Source organism: Mustela erminea, chromosome 8 (assembly GCF_009829155.1).
Source record: "Mustela erminea isolate mMusErm1 chromosome 8, mMusErm1.Pri, whole genome shotgun sequence".
In the NCBI taxonomy this organism is placed as follows: Eukaryota; Metazoa; Chordata; class Mammalia; order Carnivora; family Mustelidae; genus Mustela; species Mustela erminea.
This window is the reverse complement of record NC_045621.1, coordinates 40737922-40755860: the sequence shown is the minus strand read 5'-3', so window position 1 is coordinate 40755860 and position 17939 is coordinate 40737922. Positions and strand designations below refer to the sequence as shown.

At 51.5% G+C, this 17939-nt stretch overlaps 1 protein-coding gene across 2 annotated transcripts in view; it reads right to left on the bottom strand.

The window, feature by feature from the left end:
* The window catches only part of MROH2A (maestro heat like repeat family member 2A), a 44215-nt gene that overhangs the window by 15739 nt on the left and 10537 nt on the right, over positions 1–17939 (bottom strand). The window contains exons 12-25 of one of the 2 annotated variants that reach the window (XM_032355236.1): positions 15466–15542; positions 14429–14548; positions 14020–14130; positions 13045–13192; positions 12381–12421; positions 11559–11700; positions 11249–11322; positions 10695–10802; positions 5786–5905; positions 5450–5572; positions 4301–4453; positions 3050–3172; positions 2000–2079; positions 212–320 (exon numbers count right to left, since the gene is read on the bottom strand). In XM_032355236.1, coding sequence (XP_032211127.1) covers positions 212–320; positions 2000–2079; positions 3050–3172; positions 4301–4453; positions 5450–5572; positions 5786–5905; positions 10695–10802; positions 11249–11322; positions 11559–11700; positions 12381–12421; positions 13045–13192; positions 14020–14130; positions 14429–14548; positions 15466–15542 — 1529 coding nt within the window. The remainder of the gene's footprint in view (positions 1–211; positions 321–1999; positions 2080–3049; positions 3173–4300; positions 4454–5449; positions 5573–5785; positions 5906–10694; positions 10803–11248; positions 11323–11558; positions 11701–12380; positions 12422–13044; positions 13193–14019; positions 14131–14428; positions 14549–15465; positions 15543–17939) is intronic. The other variant, XM_032355237.1, reaches the window with a different exon arrangement.

Here is a 17939-nt window from a genome sequence, read left to right as displayed (position 1 = left end):
AATAAACTTTCTTCTTGTTAGATCATGGAGATTTTAGGGTTTAGCTGTTACAGCTGCTAACATTACCTTACACTAACTAATAAGGCCCACTGCACTTTGCTGCCTTTAACCACTCACAGGTGGTTTAGGAGGGTGGGCTCTCAGCACTGCCCAAGTTATCGTAAACTTTCAAGTCCTAACCCAGAAAATGAGGTGGCTCAGAGGGACATACCTGAATGGACTCATTATCCTCTGCTGGGGGTTGGAGAGAAATTACAGAATGAATACTGATATCCATCAGCTCATTGCTTTCCTCGGTGGAGTAGAATGGCTTCAGGGTGCTAAGGAAAGCAGTGACAAGAGGAGAGGTCAGAGGGTAGTTGAGACCGTGCCACCCCCACTGCACAGTCCAGGATGCAGAGGCCTGTCACAGAACGAGGGAGAGGTTAGCCTCCCTGGTTGGGGGTGCAGGCATGCATCCTTCCCCACTCAATAGGATAGCAGGAGGGGCCCTGGATCTACCCAGCCACCAGAATCCAGTGATTGTGTCTGTGACTGATGGAGAGACCCAGAGGCCCAAGGCTAGCTCTCCAACTTGATGGCCTGCTCTGAGCCTGTCCTTCTCCTGCCCAGAAATCTTTCCTTGCTCCTCCCTGGCCATAACCACAGACTCCACCTCCCAAGCTGGCCCTGGCCCAAGGGTTTTCAAGTGATAACTGCACCAGCCAGACCAGAATCACCTTGGAGCTTCTTAGAAATGCAAACTCTCTGGCCCTACATCAGAGCTACTGAATCAAGAATTCCAAATGGAGCCCAGCCATCTGAGCTTTAGCGAACGTTCAGGGGTGGTAGCTGGTTGCTTGAAGCATGCCAACTCATTCTTCTCCTATCCTGTCATCAATAGTTCTCAAGCCTAGGTGCATACTGGGGCCACCTACAGAAGCTCTGAGGTGCCCAAGGGCCACATCTGGGGTCCAGGGATCCTTACTGAAAAGTCCAGGGTGGAGTCAGGGTATTGGTATTTTTCACGGGTCCCCAGTTCCCTCGGTTGTGCCTCCAGGATTGGGAACCACCATTCCACTTAACTTTAAACTCCTGCCCTGCAAGGAGGTGCTGTATTTTGCCCTGCCGGGAGCTTCCAACTCCTACACAAATCCTGCTATTTTGTGGCAGATGCCAACACGTTCTGATCACCCCTGTCATATTGACAAAATTGTATCTTGTCAGTATCCCCCCTTTTTCTGGTCTTAGATTTTTGTTCTTTTTATTCACCCAAAACCACTCAGCTCTGACCTGTAATTCCTTCTGTATACACTCGCCTTACCGCTGAGGCCCCAAAGAGATGTTCATGAAATTTACTTAAAATCTGCCTATGTGCTGACTCTTAAGGGCACTGGGTGGGGGGAAGGGTGGGGGGGGCCACAACAGATATTTCTGCTATGAGCCTAAATAATGCATCTGCCCCCACAGGTGCAGAATTCCCAGAGACCACCCAGCCCATTCAAATACTAACGCTACGCAACTTCTTCCCCCTTCCCGGCCAGTGGGAAGCACTCAGTGGGAGCACTCCAGGAAGGCAAACCTGGGATATTATATCACTTTGTATTGTAGTTTGTATCACTTTGTATTAACTATATCAGTGCTGTATCAATCAATAAATTCCTTGACTCCGCCCGACCCAACTAAAAGGATGCCATCTCCCTGCTATCCCATTGAGTGTCATTATGTGATTTCTTGCTCAAAATACCCCCTAATGGACTGAAGAACAGCCAGTCACCTCCCAACCCAGGAGAAGAGCCCAACTTGAACTACTGCTGAGAATTAGGAAAAAGACCTGATGGAAGCAGACCCCATGTCCTAGAGCAGCCCACTGCCCCAAGTGCTGCCCCCAAAGCCCCTGCTACAGAGGCAGAGAGGCCAAGTAGGGGCGACCCTCCCCCTCAAGGAACACTGAGGGGTGGTCTCAGTCTTTGGCCCCACCCTCCGAGACACCTGGGGCCAGAACAGAGGCCCAGCTCACCTTAGGTGTGAGAGGGCCTCCATTGCCATGGTCCGCACAGGAGACACCAGGCTGTCGGTGGGCTCTGCCTTGATGGTGGCCTGCCGGGCACAGCAGGGCAGTGAATGAAACGTCCAGAGCCCGCCGGTGAGGGCAGTGAGCGTGGGGGCAGCGGCACCCCTCAGGCTGGTGCCCGGGGCCTAGCACTGTACAGGGTGCAGACACCCCCTACAATGTTCTCCCTTTTAAAGAATCACATGACTGTTAGCATTTTAGGGGAGGCAGCCAAATCTGGTGTGGGAAAGAGTGGGGCTCTAGACAGGCCTGGGGGCTTCTCGCTCAGGCCTGCCGCCTCCTTGCTGTGTGTCCTTGGGCAAAGGGCTTCCCCTGCCTGAGCCATTATGTGTAAAACCAGGTCTGTTTCATGGGGCTGTGGCTGCCTGGTGTGAAGTGGCACATGGACAGATTCTGGTCCAGAGCGGGAGCAGGAGGTTCCCTCCCTCCTCGGGGCCTCCTGTTCCACCCACACCTCGCTTCCCTCAGGTTGGCTTCCGACGCAGGGGCATACTTTCTAGGAGCCGCAACCTTGGAAGGGAGGGGGGAGGTCTGGGGCTAAAGGGCAATGGCTGCCTGTACCTCCATCGCCTCCACCAAGGCTTCTAGCCCTCAGGCAGCTGACGTTTTCTAGAACTCACTGAAGCTCTGTGCAAAAAAAGCTTTTAAGACCTGTCTGCGGCGGAACCTGCCCCCTAAGTCCCTCCTGTGGAGAAACACAGGGGCCACAGAAGGGCAGACCCAGTGAACCTCTGTCCCCCAGCCCTGAACCAGCCACCTTTGGGCACCACCAGATTCCTGGCCATCACACCCTTTGTCAGAGAAACAAATGTCACACTCAGAACCTTACAGGGGGATCGAAGCAGAATGGAGACAAGGAGGGGCTTCAGGAACCCTGTAGCCCCCTTGTTCCTCAGATGCCCTGAGGAGCTCTGAAAACCTCTGACCAAGGAGAAGCTGGCCAGCAGTTAGACCCAAAAACCGCCCAACACCAAGGAAGCCCCCTACCCAGCTTACAATTATAATGCCAGTAAGAGTCATCTTCTGGGCAAATTGAAAGTCCTCCAGGTCCTTGATGTTTTTGATGGCGGTGGTGACCTGTACCACACTCTTCATGAAGGCCATTTTGAGACAGATGTCCTGTTCCCAGACCAAGAAGAGAGAAAGGTTGGAGCAGGTTGTGAGTGAGCCCAAAGACCCCAAGCCACAGCCCTCATCGGGGAGGACCCTCCCTCCATGCCAAAGAAGAGACGTCCAGAGATGTCTCAGAGACATCTGAACGATGGCAGGCCTATTCTGTCCTTCAGCTCCCTTAACTGAGCTTCTGCCGTACGGCCAGAAGGCCAGCCAGGGGCCAGACAAGGCACAGCACTCTGGCGCCCTCTGAAAACACCACCTCCCTCCGGCCCCCGACACCTGTGCCGAAGGACAGCTATGACCGACCGTCTGTGGGCATCTTCCCTGGCCAAGGACCCCGAACCATGTGTGTTGCCACAGAGACAAAAGAAGTTGAGATAAAATTGTTTCTGCTTTTACAACATGGATGAGCTTTGAGGATGTTATGCTAAATGAAACAAGCCAGTCACAAAAAGGCAAATACTGTGTGAGCGCAGTTCCATGAGATTCCTGGGGTGCTGAACTTTTAGGGACAGGGAGTGTGGGTTGCCAGGGACCGGGGAGGGCAGCATGAGCATATGGTCAACAGGTGCTTTTCCATTCCAATAAGATGAAGAGCTCTGCAGACAGCTGCTGGGGACAGTCACACAGCAACGTGAATGTCCTTAATTCCGCAGAAGCATGATTACCATGGCAGACTTTATGGTATGCGTATCTGACCATAGTTTTAAAAACAATAATGAAACAATTTTTGCTTTATTCTGTGTTTCTGCCTCCTTGCCCTTCCAAGAAAGCAGCAAGTCCCTCTGCCTCCCTGAGGACATTCCCACTTCTTGTCCCTTGTTAAAGGGCTTCGGTCAGATGTCAGGAGGGGAGGGGGCAGAGGGAGTGAGCGAGGCTGGGAAGGCGGGCCTATCCTGTGACTTCTGGGACCAACACTCACCCACCCAGCATTGTGGGGGAAGGCTGTCCGCCCCCCTCCAACTTCCCTCCACACCAGAGAACAGCACATTTTGAGGCAATGGGTTTCCCAAAAGCTGGGAGTTGGGTGGGACTCCTGGCTGTCTGCTGGGTGGGGATGGGTGCTCAGATAGTGAAGCAGGAGACTCTGCCGGACTGGCTCGGATGTGGGGGTGTGGCACATGGGGTTACCTGGCAGCTGCTGGAGTAGTGATGAATGATCTTAGCTGTGATGGGGTTGTCCACGTGGGTGAGGAGCAGCTGGGGGTGACAGTACGAGGCCACGCAGCTGTACATCACCATAAGGGCACTCTTCACTGTCTCCCGCCTCCAGGGGTGGTCCTTCTGTGAGCCCAGTGAAAAGAGGAAGAACCACTGGATATGCATGAGGGAAGGGCGGGGGTCTGCTCAACTTGCCCTTCTGAGAGGGAGCAGGGCCACCCTGGCTGCACGTGGACGGTCTCTGGTCACGTGGCCAAAGGAGCCGTAGAGTCAGCAGAAATGGCTTTCCGGGTGCCTGAAATGCTCATTCATCTACTCATTCATTCGATGTACCTTTATTGAGCACCTACTATTTGCCAGGCACTGGGGACACAGCAGGGAAACACTCACACCAGGGCCCACCCCCACAGAGGATTCAGTCCAGCAAGATGCCAGCAGCACCCATTCACTGGGAGCAGGTGGTCTGTGGGGACACGGCTAAACAGAGGCCACCTGTACACTCCTTCATAGCTTCACCTGCCAGGCTCTTGCTCTGGGCCATGGTTTCTCGTGATATCAAGAATTCAGTGGGAACAAGCCTGGGATGAGGTGTTGTAGGGCCACCAAACCCATCATGGAGGGTGGGCAGGGGTGCCTGGGGCTCTGTGTCCTGTGGCAGAGAGAGGCAGCCTCCAGAGGCCAGCCCACGGCTTCCCCGCGGCCAGCGGCATGTCCTCTGACAAGCTGCAACGTCCTCTCCTAAGGACCATGGGCCTGACAGCCCCTCCACCCCAGTACACTGATTCATTGAGGCCGAGCTCCCAGCATGACCGAAGAGGCCACTGAGCTCTACATGAGCAGCTTCTTCAGCTCTACTGGGGCTGTGTGAGGCCTGGGACCCTCCAGCACCCAGAGGGAGACTCGCCGCTGCTCTGAGGAGCCCACATCGGGCTTCCCTTTGTAGTGTCTGGGTCCTGAAAAGGCCCACCTTGTGTTCTTTAGATTATCCAAGGGCTTTGTGGGAGGGGCTGATTCTGAGGGCAGTTTGGTCTTGAGACCCAGCAAGGACCTCGGCTGAGTGCTGAAGGCACTGGTCTATGAGGCCCCCAGAGACTGGACTGGGGAGCGAGGGTGACTCACCCGCCAAGCGCCGATCTGCCAAGACTGCTCCGACTCCTGGATCCTCTCCTCGAAGTCATGGAGCACGTTCAGCACCGTCTTCACCTGGCCGCGGGCACACAGGCCAAAGCACAGAATCACACCCTGCAGGGAGACCAGGCTGGCTGGAGTGAGGGCGGGGGGCCGAGGCCACAGGAGGACCCCCACCCCTGCACATACGTATACACATGGCACACACACACACCAGTAGACACACAGGCACGCGTGCACTCATGCACACTCAAGCATGCCTAGGCCCATAACCCCCTAGGGTCAGAGGAGTCTGCTGCACAGGAAGGGGCTGCAGGGCCCCCTCACCTCCCGGTCAAAGTCATTGCCATAGTCTGTCTTGTACAACAGCTCCAGCAGCAGCACCTCCACCTTGTCGGCCTCCAGGCCTGTGGCCAGCGTGAAGCCGAGAGCCCGATACAGAAAGCCCTGGAAAGGCAAGGGACAAAGGGAGCCTCAGCCTCTCAGCTCTGCCTGCCAGGGGTCACCTCCATGGGGACCCCTACCCCCGACACTCTAGATTGTCTGTTTCAATGCGCAGATACCTACGCATTTCGTAGAGTCTTTGAAATAAACATTCAGGTGTTCTGGAGTGTTTTATATTATAAACAAGCGTTTGTGAGGGTGTGGCACCTGGGGTTACCTGGCAGCTGCTGGAGTAGCGATCAATGATCTTAGCAGTGTACTATAAACACGAACGTATTCTAAACGCTGGGGGCCAAATTTCCTTCCTATAGAGGTTGAATGAATTTCCCCTCACACTAACAAATTCAAGAGCACCTGGGGACAAGCCGTGCTGAGTGCCCTTGCACATTGTCACCATCTGGTCTCTGAATCCCTGCCTGTGTTCTTTGCCCATTTCCCATTGGCTTATCCTTCCTGTTTTCCCTTTTGCTCGTAAGAGCCTCAGGTGTGTATTTGGAGAAACCACAAGAACAAACATGTCTTGTTTCACTTAACCCACATAGCAACTCCAGACGGTAGATACGGTTGCTGTTTTGCGAGATGGAAATGCAAGTGGGCGGTGGTAGAACCGGGATTTTTAAATCAGACGTTGTCTGGGGCGCCTGGTGTGGTGCCTCAGTGGGTTGAGCATCTGACCTTCAGTTTCAGCTCAGGTTCTGGTTTTGGGATCATGAGATCGAGCCCCTCATTGGGCTCTGAGCTCAAGCACAGAGTCTGCCTGAGGATTCTCCCTCTCCCTCTGCCCCTCCACCTGCTCCCTCAAACTTAATCAATCAATAAAGTCTTCAAAAAAAAAAAAAAAAAATCACGCATCGTCCCAGGCTCCTTTCTTAAGGATCACATACCAGAAGCCTCAACCAGCAGATCACTCCATTGCTGTATTTCTCCCAAGGGTCTCTGTTCCTTTTTAATTTTACTTATTGCAACTTTTTTTGTCACACAGAAAACATTCATTTTCACAGAGCAAAATTGTCTTTATTTTCCCTTGTCTTTCTTGGTTTCCTTTATGTATATGAAGGCCTCCTCTGTGTCAAGATTAAAAGCTATTTGTTGATGTACTCTGGTCATTCATAGTTTTCTTTCATTTGGTACACTTCAATCTTTGATCCATCCCGAGAGAGTAAATCCCTCCTTCATGAGCTTTATTGTCAATATGTTCTGAGCCATTCTCTTAGACTCGTTCATTCAGGTGAACTTGGAAATAATCTAGTCGAATTCCATAAAATTGTCCAATGTCCACAAAAACTCCTTTTGGGGACGTGACGGGGAAGTACCTTGTACCGCAGGTTAATTTGAACAACGTGGGTGCCTTTCCAACATGGAGACTTCCCATCCGAAAGCAAAAGATGTGTCAATGTCATTTCGTTTCTCTCATTGTTCCTGCACCTCCTTGTCATTTCGTGCTCTTACGCTGGTTCCACATATGTCACTTCATCAATAATGCCTTCAATTACATGTTTACGTTGTGTCGCTACTTGGAATGGGATCTTTTTTCACTACATTATATTTTTGTTTTATTTGTTTCTGGGAAAGAGAATGATTTCTGCGTATCAGTTTTGGGAGAAGACTGGCTCTGACAACAGGGGCTGCAATTCTGGAAGCTACTGGGGGCCACCTTGCTTCTACAGGGAGGTGTTGGCTGAGCGATGAAGAGACAGGAGGGTCCTGGTGAAGTTCCCTGAACCGCTGTATCCAACTGTGCCTTCTTAAGTTTTCTAAGCCAGTAAAATCCTGCTTACTGATTTACTTTCCCTAAGCAAGGTGACAATGGCAATACGGTTGAATTCTGTGCATTTACTTATTAAATACTACATAATTTTTCTTTTTTCTTTTCATTTTTTTAAAGATTTTATTTGTTTATTTGACACAGAGAGAGAGGGAGAGAGAGAGAGAGAGAGATCACACGTAGGCAGAGAGGCAGGCAGAGAGAGAGGGTGAAGCAGGGTCCCTGCTGAGCAGAGAGCCCGATGTGGGACTCTATCCCAGGACCTCGAGATCATGACCTGAGCCAAAGGCAGACGCTTAACCCATGGAGCCATCCAGGCACCCCTTTTCTTTTCTTTTCTTTTCTTTTTAAAGGGACCCAGACCCCCACATGCAGCCCTTCATTGGATGTGTCTGGAATCTTGGAAGCTTGACTGCCCTACGTTCTGTTATAAAGGAACCTCGAGAGGCTCCAGCAAGGGAGAGCAGCTATTTGCATGCCCTTGACCCAGCAACCTGTTCCTCCTCTATGGAGCAAGGTCATCTTCTTGGATCAGGCAGGCAGCTTCAGGAGAGACACGCATGGAGCCGTGAGGGAGGACGGGGATACCCAGCTAGCCAGGCGGACAACCTGAATCAACCCCGGTGACCAATGGGGTGACAGATGTCATAGCCAGATCACCCTCACATCCTATGTACAACTTTCTTCCAAATGGACATCGGTCCTTATATTGACATTGAATAAAATCTTAAGCCTACACATGTATGTTTAGCTATAGAAGAGTCTCTATAAGATAGCCTTGCTTTTTGTTATTTTACCTACTCACCTGTCCAGGCTATCTGTTGGAACAAACACAATTTTTGGTTGACACCTGTAAGAAGCTTTCCTTAGACAGCTCTTTGAGATATAGTTCACATACCATAAAATTAACCCACTTAACGTTGACGAATTCAGTGGTCTATTCACAGAGTTGCGCAACCATCAGCACAATCTAAACCTAGAACATTGGATCACTACCCTCCCCCCATGAAAGAAATCTCAGATCTCTAACAGTCACTGCACATTTCCTGCAGCCTCTTACACCCACTAATCTTTCTCTCTCTACAAAGATGTCTATTCTGGACATTATAAGTAGACAAAATCATATAGTATGTGGGGTTTGGGTTCCTTTGCATCTGGCTTCTGTCACTTAACATGATGTCTTCAAGGGTCATCCTTTCTGTACCATAAATCAGTACTTCGTTCCTTTTAACGGCTGAATAAGTCCATTGTACAGATAGACCATACTTTGTTTATCCTTTTGTCCACTGGTGGGCATCTGGGTTGCTTCTACTTTTTGGCTATGTGAATAACACTACAGTGAATATTTATGTATGAGTTTTTGTATGGATGTATGTTTCCGTTTCCCCTGGGCATATACAACTCAGAGCAGAATTCCTGGGTCATATGGTAACTCCGTATATAACACTTCAAGGAACTGGTTTTCCATTCACATCGGCAGTATATAAGTGTTTGCACTTCTCTACATTCTTACCAACACTTATTATTATCTTTTGTATTATAGCCATCCTAGTGGGTGTGAGGAAGTATGTCCCTGCGGCTTTGATTTGCATTTTCCCTAATGGTGATAATCTTGAACATTTTTTCACGTGCTTATTCACCATGTATGTACCTTCTTCAAAAAATACCTATTCATATCATTTGCCCATTTCTGAACTGGCTTGTTTTTTTGTTATTGAGTGAGAAGAGCTCTTCATATATTCTAGATACAAGTCCCTTACCAAGGACTTAATTTGCAAATATTTTCTCTCATGCCAAGGGTTGTTTTTTCGTTTTCTTGATGGTTTGATTTTCAGCATAAGAGTTTTTATTTCTGATGATGTTCAAGTTATCTATATTTTCTTTCTTCACTCATGCTTTTGGTGCCATATCTAAGGCTTTGCACAAAATCAGCTGACAGCAAAGGTGAGGTTTATTTCTGTACTTTCTATTCTTTTTTTTTTTCTATTACATCAATCTGTCTGCCCATCCTTATGCCAGTACTATGTTGTCTTGTTTACTGCAGTTGTGTGAAAGCAGTCTTGAAATTGCAAAACTTGAGTCCTCCAACTTTGGTCTTTCTCTTAATCATAATTACGTTGGCCATTCTGGGCCCCTTGTATTCCCAAATGGATTGTTAGGATCAGCCTGTCAATCTCTTAAAAAAAAAAAAAGAAAGAAAGAAAGAAAGGAAGGAAGGAGGGAGGGAGTGTGGGTGGGAGCGATAGAGGCAGGGAGGGAAAGGGAAGGGAAGAAGGAAGGAAGGCAGGCAGGCAGACAGGTGGACAGGCAGACAAACCAGCTAGGGTTCATGACAAGGATCACAATGAATCTGTAGAGACATTTGCGGAGTATGCCATCTTGACCATATCGTCTTCCAATCTGAGAACATGGATCCTTTCCATTAACTGAGACCTTCTCTGATTTCTATCAATAATGTTCATAGTATTATAAAGACAATGAATGAAATACACATGTGACCATGAGCCAGGAGCTGGATGGGTCAAGTGTACACAACGACATCCCGCAATCTGCCAGTGGGGTTGGGGACAGTTGAAGGTCGTGCTCCAAACCTCAGCTTGCTTGCTCTTTCTTTGTCCCTTCCTGACCTCATCATCTTCACGTCCAAGCTAGAACTCAGCAAGCCCTTTAGCCTTCTGTGGTTCAGTGTCATCCCCATCATTTTCACCATTTGTCAAAACCTGTTCAGACCTCTCGATTCTTGCCTATTGGACTCCGCTAGGAGACCACATCAGGTGGAGAGCAAAGTGAGAGGATCGGGGATCTGGCTACTGGAGAATAGATCCCCCAGCTTCAACACAGCAGTTTCTTAAAGAAAAACAAAACAGAACAAGACACAAAAACCCACTGGCCTAGACCACCCATGTCTCCTCACAGGACCCCGTAGACAGCCACGGGTGCAGCTGGTCTCACACACAGTGCGAGCCTCCATCCCACCGTCCGTGGAGGCCCTTCCCTGTCTGGACAGTCCTGACACTGAGCACAAACCTTCTCCAGGGAGGGGCTGTCGAAGCTTTCAATCTGGTTGTTCAGCTCCTTGCTCAGACGCAAGCTCCAATTGGAACCTCGGGTCTTCTTAAGGGAATTTCTCAGAAACTGAGGAGGCAGAAGATGTCACTGGGCAATGCCATATGTCCCCAGCTCTGTTCTCTCCCAAGCTCCAGGAGCACTGTGTGACCTTGAGCAGTGACTCCCCCCTCTAACCCTCTTCCCCAGTCTCTAGATTGCTCCACCCATCGAACCCTGACCCCGTGCTAACATTCTGTGGGCCTGGGGAACAGCAGTGGTTTTGGGGCTGGAAGGAGGAGGTCACCCCTATGCTGCTTTCCTGAACACTTGGTCCCTGGGGATAGAAGGCTCTCTGTTCTCCTTTGCTAATGGATACAGCTGTAGACATGCTTGGCACCCTCCACCCCAAGTTTTCTTGGGGGTGTCCTTTAGGGACTCCTGAACTCTCCACACATCAACCCCACCAAGGGGCCTGCCATGCACTCCTCCTCTTTCTCCAGACCCAACCTCAGCAAGCAGGATCAAGTCTTTACCTGAATCAGCTTGTCCTCCCAGGTTTTCTGATTCCAAGTAAACTCAGTATGTTCTGCAGAAAGAAGGTCCACACCTGCGGACTTCTTCACCTGCTCCCCTCTGGATCAGCCTCCTTAGTCAGGCATTCAAAGCCCTCCATGCATGGTCTCCGCACATGCTGCATTTCCCTCCCCGCTTCCCCAAAGACCCAAATAGGCTTCACGGGTCTACCCTGAGCTTTGGTTCTTGCTGCTCAGTCCCTGTGATTAGTACTCCAGCATGCACACTAAGAGAGGAGCTGACTTGGGTTTGGTGCCCCGGATGCCTCACCTTCCAGGTACTTGACCAGCAGTGGGATCTCCAGCTCCCACATGTCAGCCATGGAGGGAGCAATGCTCTGTCTCAGGGTCCTCAGGAGGTTGAGCATGGCTATCCCTCGGCCCTCCCCCTTATAGGGGGATGACATCAACACCTGGAGAGCACCAAGACTCCAGTGGGGGCCTGCCCCAAGCTGGGCAGTGCCAGGCATTTTGTTCCCAGAAAGAAGAAGAGGGGTAAGATAGTGGGCTTTCTCCCCACCCCAGGCTTCCACGGGGTGTGGATTAGCGCCCATAGTCAACATAAGGAGGAAATCCGGGGCACCCGCGTGGCTCAGTCATTTAAGCGTTTGACTCTTAGGTCATGATCTCAGGGTCATGAGATCGAGCCCCACGTCAGGTTCTGTGCTGGGTATGGAGTCTGCTTGGGATTCTCTCTCTTCCTCTCCCTTTGCCCCTCTCCCCACTCTCTCTCTCCCCCTAATAAAAAAGAAAAAAAAAAAAAAAGAGGAGGACGAGAAGGCACAGGTAAGTGCCTATGAAGGACCCCCGGGGGCAGGCAGGCCATTGGCAGTGTCTTGGAGTTGCTTAGGGGCTGCTCAAAGAATGAGCAGAGGAATCCAGGAGCATGTCCTCACCAGGTCCCAGGGCATCCGAACACACTGCCCATGCCACGTCTACCCAAGAGGAATGAAAGGGACCCAGAAAGCTCTGTCCTCCCAAGTGTCTAGCTCCCTCCTCCCACTGGAGGCTTCAGGAATTAGGAGCTCAAGGGAGAGGGGCCATAGGCAATGGCCTCAGTCAGGCCAGGGCATAGCCTGGGGGAGCCACTCACCAGGAGACGGGCCAAGAGTTTCTGGGGTGCAGGCAGGTCCACTGAGGAAGAAGGAGAGGTGAACCTACTCCAGTTGCCCAGTTCATACCAGGACGGGTCCCCAGACCCCTAGGGCCCGTGCCCCTGAGAAGGGCTCTGCCCTGGAAGGTACTTCCCCAACATCAACCCATTGCCCCCAGAACAGAAAATGGGTCAGCACAGGGATCACTGATATGTCCATAAGGAACCTCATTTTCATTGGTTTAGCCTGGGACGAGGAGAGAATCAATGACATCATTAGAAGATGTCAGGGGGCGGCCTAGCCCAGAGTCCAGGTAAGGTCATGAAGGAGACCCTCCCCCCCATTTGCCCTCCCTGGGTCCTGAAAGGCTCCTAAAACCACACCCACCACCAGCAACGCCCATCCAGCAAAGCTCCAGGCCCATGTGAACAGCTCCCTTGGAAGAGCAGTGTCACCCCACTGTTGGGGGAGGGGAACTCGGGGAATGAACCGCCAAAGCAGGTTTGCACAATTTTAACACATCCTCAGACACAGTAAGGGTGGGCCTTCAGCCTGGCTGGCTGGGATCCCGGCGGCTTCCTGGAAATAGCAGAGCGGCTGCTTCCCGGGACACCAGTAGTCCACCGGCCCTATCTCACAGGCTATGGCGGGGAGGCTGCCCACCGTGCCTGCTCTTGCCGGCCACGCTGGCCTCCACGTCCTTGGTGTGGAGCTGGCGTTCTGCCAGGTTTGTGAGGCTGATGCAGATGGGGGTCAAGGCCTCCGTGTAATCCGTCTCCATGATATAGCACAGGAGCCTCAGCCAAAACTCCTGGGTTGGGGAGCAGGGAGGAGGAAGCGTCAGCTGGGGCACCCACGGCCGAGTAGGAGCCCCATCTCGCTGCTGCACAGCTCGCCTGCTCTAAGCAGCGGCTCGACAGATTGGAACTCCCATTACCCTCCTCAGTACTTCTGGTCTTAAGATAGGCTGCACCCCGGACAGGGAGCATCTAGCCCGAGGCCTCACTTAAAGGACAGTGATCCCCTCCTTGTGCTATGATGGCAATTTTTTTTCTACTTTTCTTTGCTACATCACAGGGCACTGCCATGAAAAGTTGGCACATTTGTTCCTCCTTCAGCCTGTGTCCTCCTTGGGGTTATACTGAGCTCTTTGAGCATGTGGCCTTCATGTCTTCATAGTAGGAACTCACTGGATGCTTGTGGAATTAATCCATTAAAATTATCTCCGCACACACACACACTCACACACACACACACACACACACACACACACACCTGGACTGAAGGGGCTTTAAGGAAATTGACACATTTCCTGCTCTAAGTCAATGGATACATACTGAGACCCACTGTGTGCCAGGCACTGCCTTAGCCTCTGGGACACTAAGTTCCCACCAAGGACCCAGCTCTCAAACCAGATCTTCAAGAACAAGAGCTCAGGCAATAGGAAGATAAGGGGCCCCTCCAGACATCCCAGACAGTGGGAACGGGAGAAGCAAGAGCGCAGAACCCTGGGCATGCCCCATCCTCCCTGGAGCCCAGGGCACAGGGAGCATGCAAGCCAAGCTGTCAGCTGCAGGGGCCCCACCCAGGGAGCAGCCCCACACAGGGGGCGGCTGCAGGGGTGTGGGTCACACTCACATTGGTCATCCCACTGACGGAAGAGGTTATGATCTTCACGGTGTCCATGGTGACTTTGTGGACCATCTTCTCCTCCAGGTCCCTCTGATAAAAGCTCTCTCGGTGATTTGTCTGGAAACCAGAACCGAGGGGGTCCCAACTCGTGGGCCGGCAGGGGCTTGCTGCAATCTCGGGCATGGTCTCCTCACGCCTCTGAGGCTCAATGCCCAGATACTGGGTCTCTAGGGTTTTCTAGATGTACTGCCCACACCTCTACCTACAGCTCGCCATGAGCCCAGGCACTGGTGTCCTGAACGTAGAGATGAGAGCAGAATCAAGCATGGGGGCAGCAAGGAGATTCTTCCCTGAGGCTCTGGAAACTACTTCCCAAGACCAACTGCACCATGGTCTGCCTATCAGGGCCACTCACCAGCTTGTAGGTGGACAGAGTCAGCTGCACGGACACGTACTTCAGGCCCCAGCCTTTGATCCTGTCCTGGTAGCCAGACAGAGCCAACTGGCCGATGATGCGGAGAATAGCCATCCTTACCTGAGGGGACAGGGCAGTGGACATACAGGAATTGGGGCAGGCTCCATGGTGGGAAGGCTCTGCACCTAACTCCCAATGTTGGCCCATGAGGCAGCTAGGAATTCGGAGTGCTCTGGGTGGGAAGAGGCCTCAGAGGCAGTAGCCCGCTCCGTCCACCACCCCCTGCCCCATCTGGAGAATCCCACTGGGCAGCATGACCAGCCAGGAGCCTTATCTCCGATCTCAGGCAGCCCTGGTGGGGACAGCCTGACTCTTACCCTTGGGCTCAGGCTTGTTATGTGGGCTGGCTGTCCTCTCTTGACAGCCTGCACATTTTTGAGAACAGCTCTGCCTAAATCTCCAGCCCAAACCCCTCCCCCACCCCATCTCATGCCCTCTCCCGTCAGTGCAGACCCTCCCCTTCCTGGACCTCCCCTCCCCAGGGGCCGTGCAGCAGCGGCCTGCAGGGCCTACAACCAGAACTGAAGCTACATTGCGAGGTGGCCGTGGCTCCAGCAGAGTCTGGACTGTGGGGTTTTTTAGCCTTTATTTGGAGGGTACAGGGTGTCTCCCTCTGCTGCCTTGTTCAAATGCAATAAAGGTTTTACAAAACCCTTGGGCAACCCCACAGCTCTGGATGAAACCAGATTCACTCCGTCTCTCCTCCGTCCAGGGTGGTGTCTGAGCTCCTTCATTGGGAAACTCCGGGTCCTCGATGCGAGCCAAGTGTCTCAGGAGCAGGACCACAGCTCGGGGGGGCGCCTGTCCTCAGCCCTGCTCAGTGCTGGCCAGGAAGCTAGGCTTCCCATCAGAGAGCCGGCGGCACGTGGCCGCTGCCCACAGAGCGGGAGAGGAGTGAAGGCCACCCACGGGACCTCCCTCTGCTTCCCCGCAGAGTGTCCCAAACACCAGCCCCTTCCAGGTCTCTGCCCTGTTACCTTGAAGCGGGTGTCAGAGAGGGTGTTCTTGACAACCCGGATGGCCAGGTAGATGGTCCTGATATTCATTCTGGGCTCTGAAAGAGGAAAACCAGCCTGGAGGGCCACCAGCCCCAGAGCTGGGCTCTCAGGAGATGCCTGGGAGTAGTGAGACTCCCAGAGCACCAGGCACACAAGCCACCTTCCCCCCAGAGCCAGGCGTCAGGTGGCTTGGGCCTCCTGAGAGCCTCTGACTGCCACCACGGCTCAGGGACACCTCCCTCAGAAGCTTCTCTGGCCACCTCCTCATCCTTTAAACTTGTCTCATCCCACCTGGCCGGGGAGGGCTTTGTTTCTGTGCCTCAGTCCCTTGGCCTCTGCTTTGTGATCCTCTTCAGAACCCAGGTGGACTATCCTAGAGAGCATGTCTCCACCTGCAAGTCCTTCAGGGGGGCACCCAGGGCCAGGTACGCACAGGCATGGGCACAGGCTGCAAAGCACAGCAGGGCAGAGGCTGCTGTGTTCAAAACTTGTGTTGGCCACATCCTAGCCATGTGACCTCAGGTGAACGCCTCAGCCCCCGCTGCCTCAGTTTCCCTACCTTTAAAGTATGGATAATATTAGGGTGCCTGGGTGGCTCAGTCGGCTAAGCGTCTGCCTTCAACTCAGGTCATGATCCTGGGGTCCTGGGATCAAGTCCCAAGTGGGGCTCCCTGTCAGGGGGGAGTCTGCCTCTTCCTCTGCCCCTCCCCGCCACTCATGCTCGATCTCACGTGCATACACGCATAGGCACAAAAGTAAATGAAATCTTTTTTTAAAATGTGGCCCATAATAGTACTTCTCTCACAGAGCTTCTGTAAGCAATAATGAGCCAACACAGTGCTTGGCACACAAGGAAGTACTTCGTAAGTGCTTGTGAGTCATAGAACCGACGACGGCCGATTCAGGGAGGAGGAAGATTAAGAGAGGTAAGAAAGAGCCATGAGAAGGTTTTGGAGAGGTCCAGTAGGGACAGAATTACAGTCAGATGCTCAACTTGACACTAGACTCCAGGCTAGATATTTCTACAGGTCAACGGTGGTGGAAGAAAGAGAGGGAAGGAGACCAAGGGGGAAGGTAGCAAGTCATCGCGCACTAAGGGACCGTGATACAGTCTTGAGTTTTTTAATCTGCAAAGTAGAAACTTGCTTCTGATCTTAAAAAGAGTATATGCTCATTGCAAAATCAAAATAAAAGATAACATCCCTAAGCTTATTTATGCAAAAATAACCACAGATTCCTTGCAAGTAACCAAGGTCATGCTACATACACTGTTCCCAAACCGTGCTGATGTGCTCAACAGGGAGGCCATCCTGTCCACGAAAAAGTACAGATCGACTACACCCTTTATGGTTGAGTCATAGTCCACTCTGTGGATAAGCTATCATTTGTTCCAGAAATTCCTGTAGAAACACCTGTAGGTTGTTTCCAATGTTCTGCTTTTATGCACAACGTGCTAACGAACATCATTGTCTAGTTACCTTTGGGCAACGATTTCCTTCAGACAATGGTCAAAACGTTAGATTGTTTAGCCCAGGTTTCGGTCCCTATGGAAGTGAGCACTCAGAATGCTTTATCAATTTACACCCTTGTCAGTGAAGTGCAAGGAGCTAGTTTCCTTTTATTCTAGCACAGGGACTAGCTGTAAGCCTATTTTTGTAAATAAAGTTTTATTAGAACACAGCCACACTCTGCAGTTTATGACTGCTTTGGCACAGCTGAGTCTTTTTTTTTTTTTTTTTAAGATTTTATGTATTTATTTGATGGAGAGAGAGAGATCACAAGTAGGCAGAGCAAGAGGGGGAAGCAGGCTCCCCGCTGAGCAGAGAGCCCAATGCGGGGCTCAAACCCAGGACCCTGAAATTATGACCCGAGCCAAAGGCAGAGGCTTAACCCACTGAGCCACCCAAGGGCCCCAGCCCAGTTGAATCTTAACTATCACAGAGAACATATAGCCTGTAAAGCCAAAAGTATTTTTACTATCAGGTCTCTTACAGAAAAATGGCTAGGCCAACTCTAGTCATTATCATCTCTTTCTACCAGACAGAGAAAAATGGTCTCATTGTTGCTTAAATTTGGGCTTTTTTTTTTTCAGAGAGGTCTTTACTATTAGCAGAATGTGCTTCATATACAGTTGCCCAGATTGTGCACTGCACAAGGGCACTCAGTTGAAAGACTGAACAGGAGTGGTCCATGCTCTTCTAAGCAAACCATGTTCCTGCAAGGCCATATGCTGCCAGCAAGGGATGCCTTGTTCCAGTTCACACAAATGTGCTGTCTGAGCTGGTGCCATCCTTGGGGACAGGATTTCCCTTCTGATTGCAAGGCCAGGTTTAGAGTTTGGCCTTAGGAATTTAGAATCAGGAGTTTTGACTACGATTGGGCATTGGGGCTTTAGGACTAAACCTACACAATGTAACTAGGTGTTATTTAAGGTCTTTGATTTCCTTTGGGGG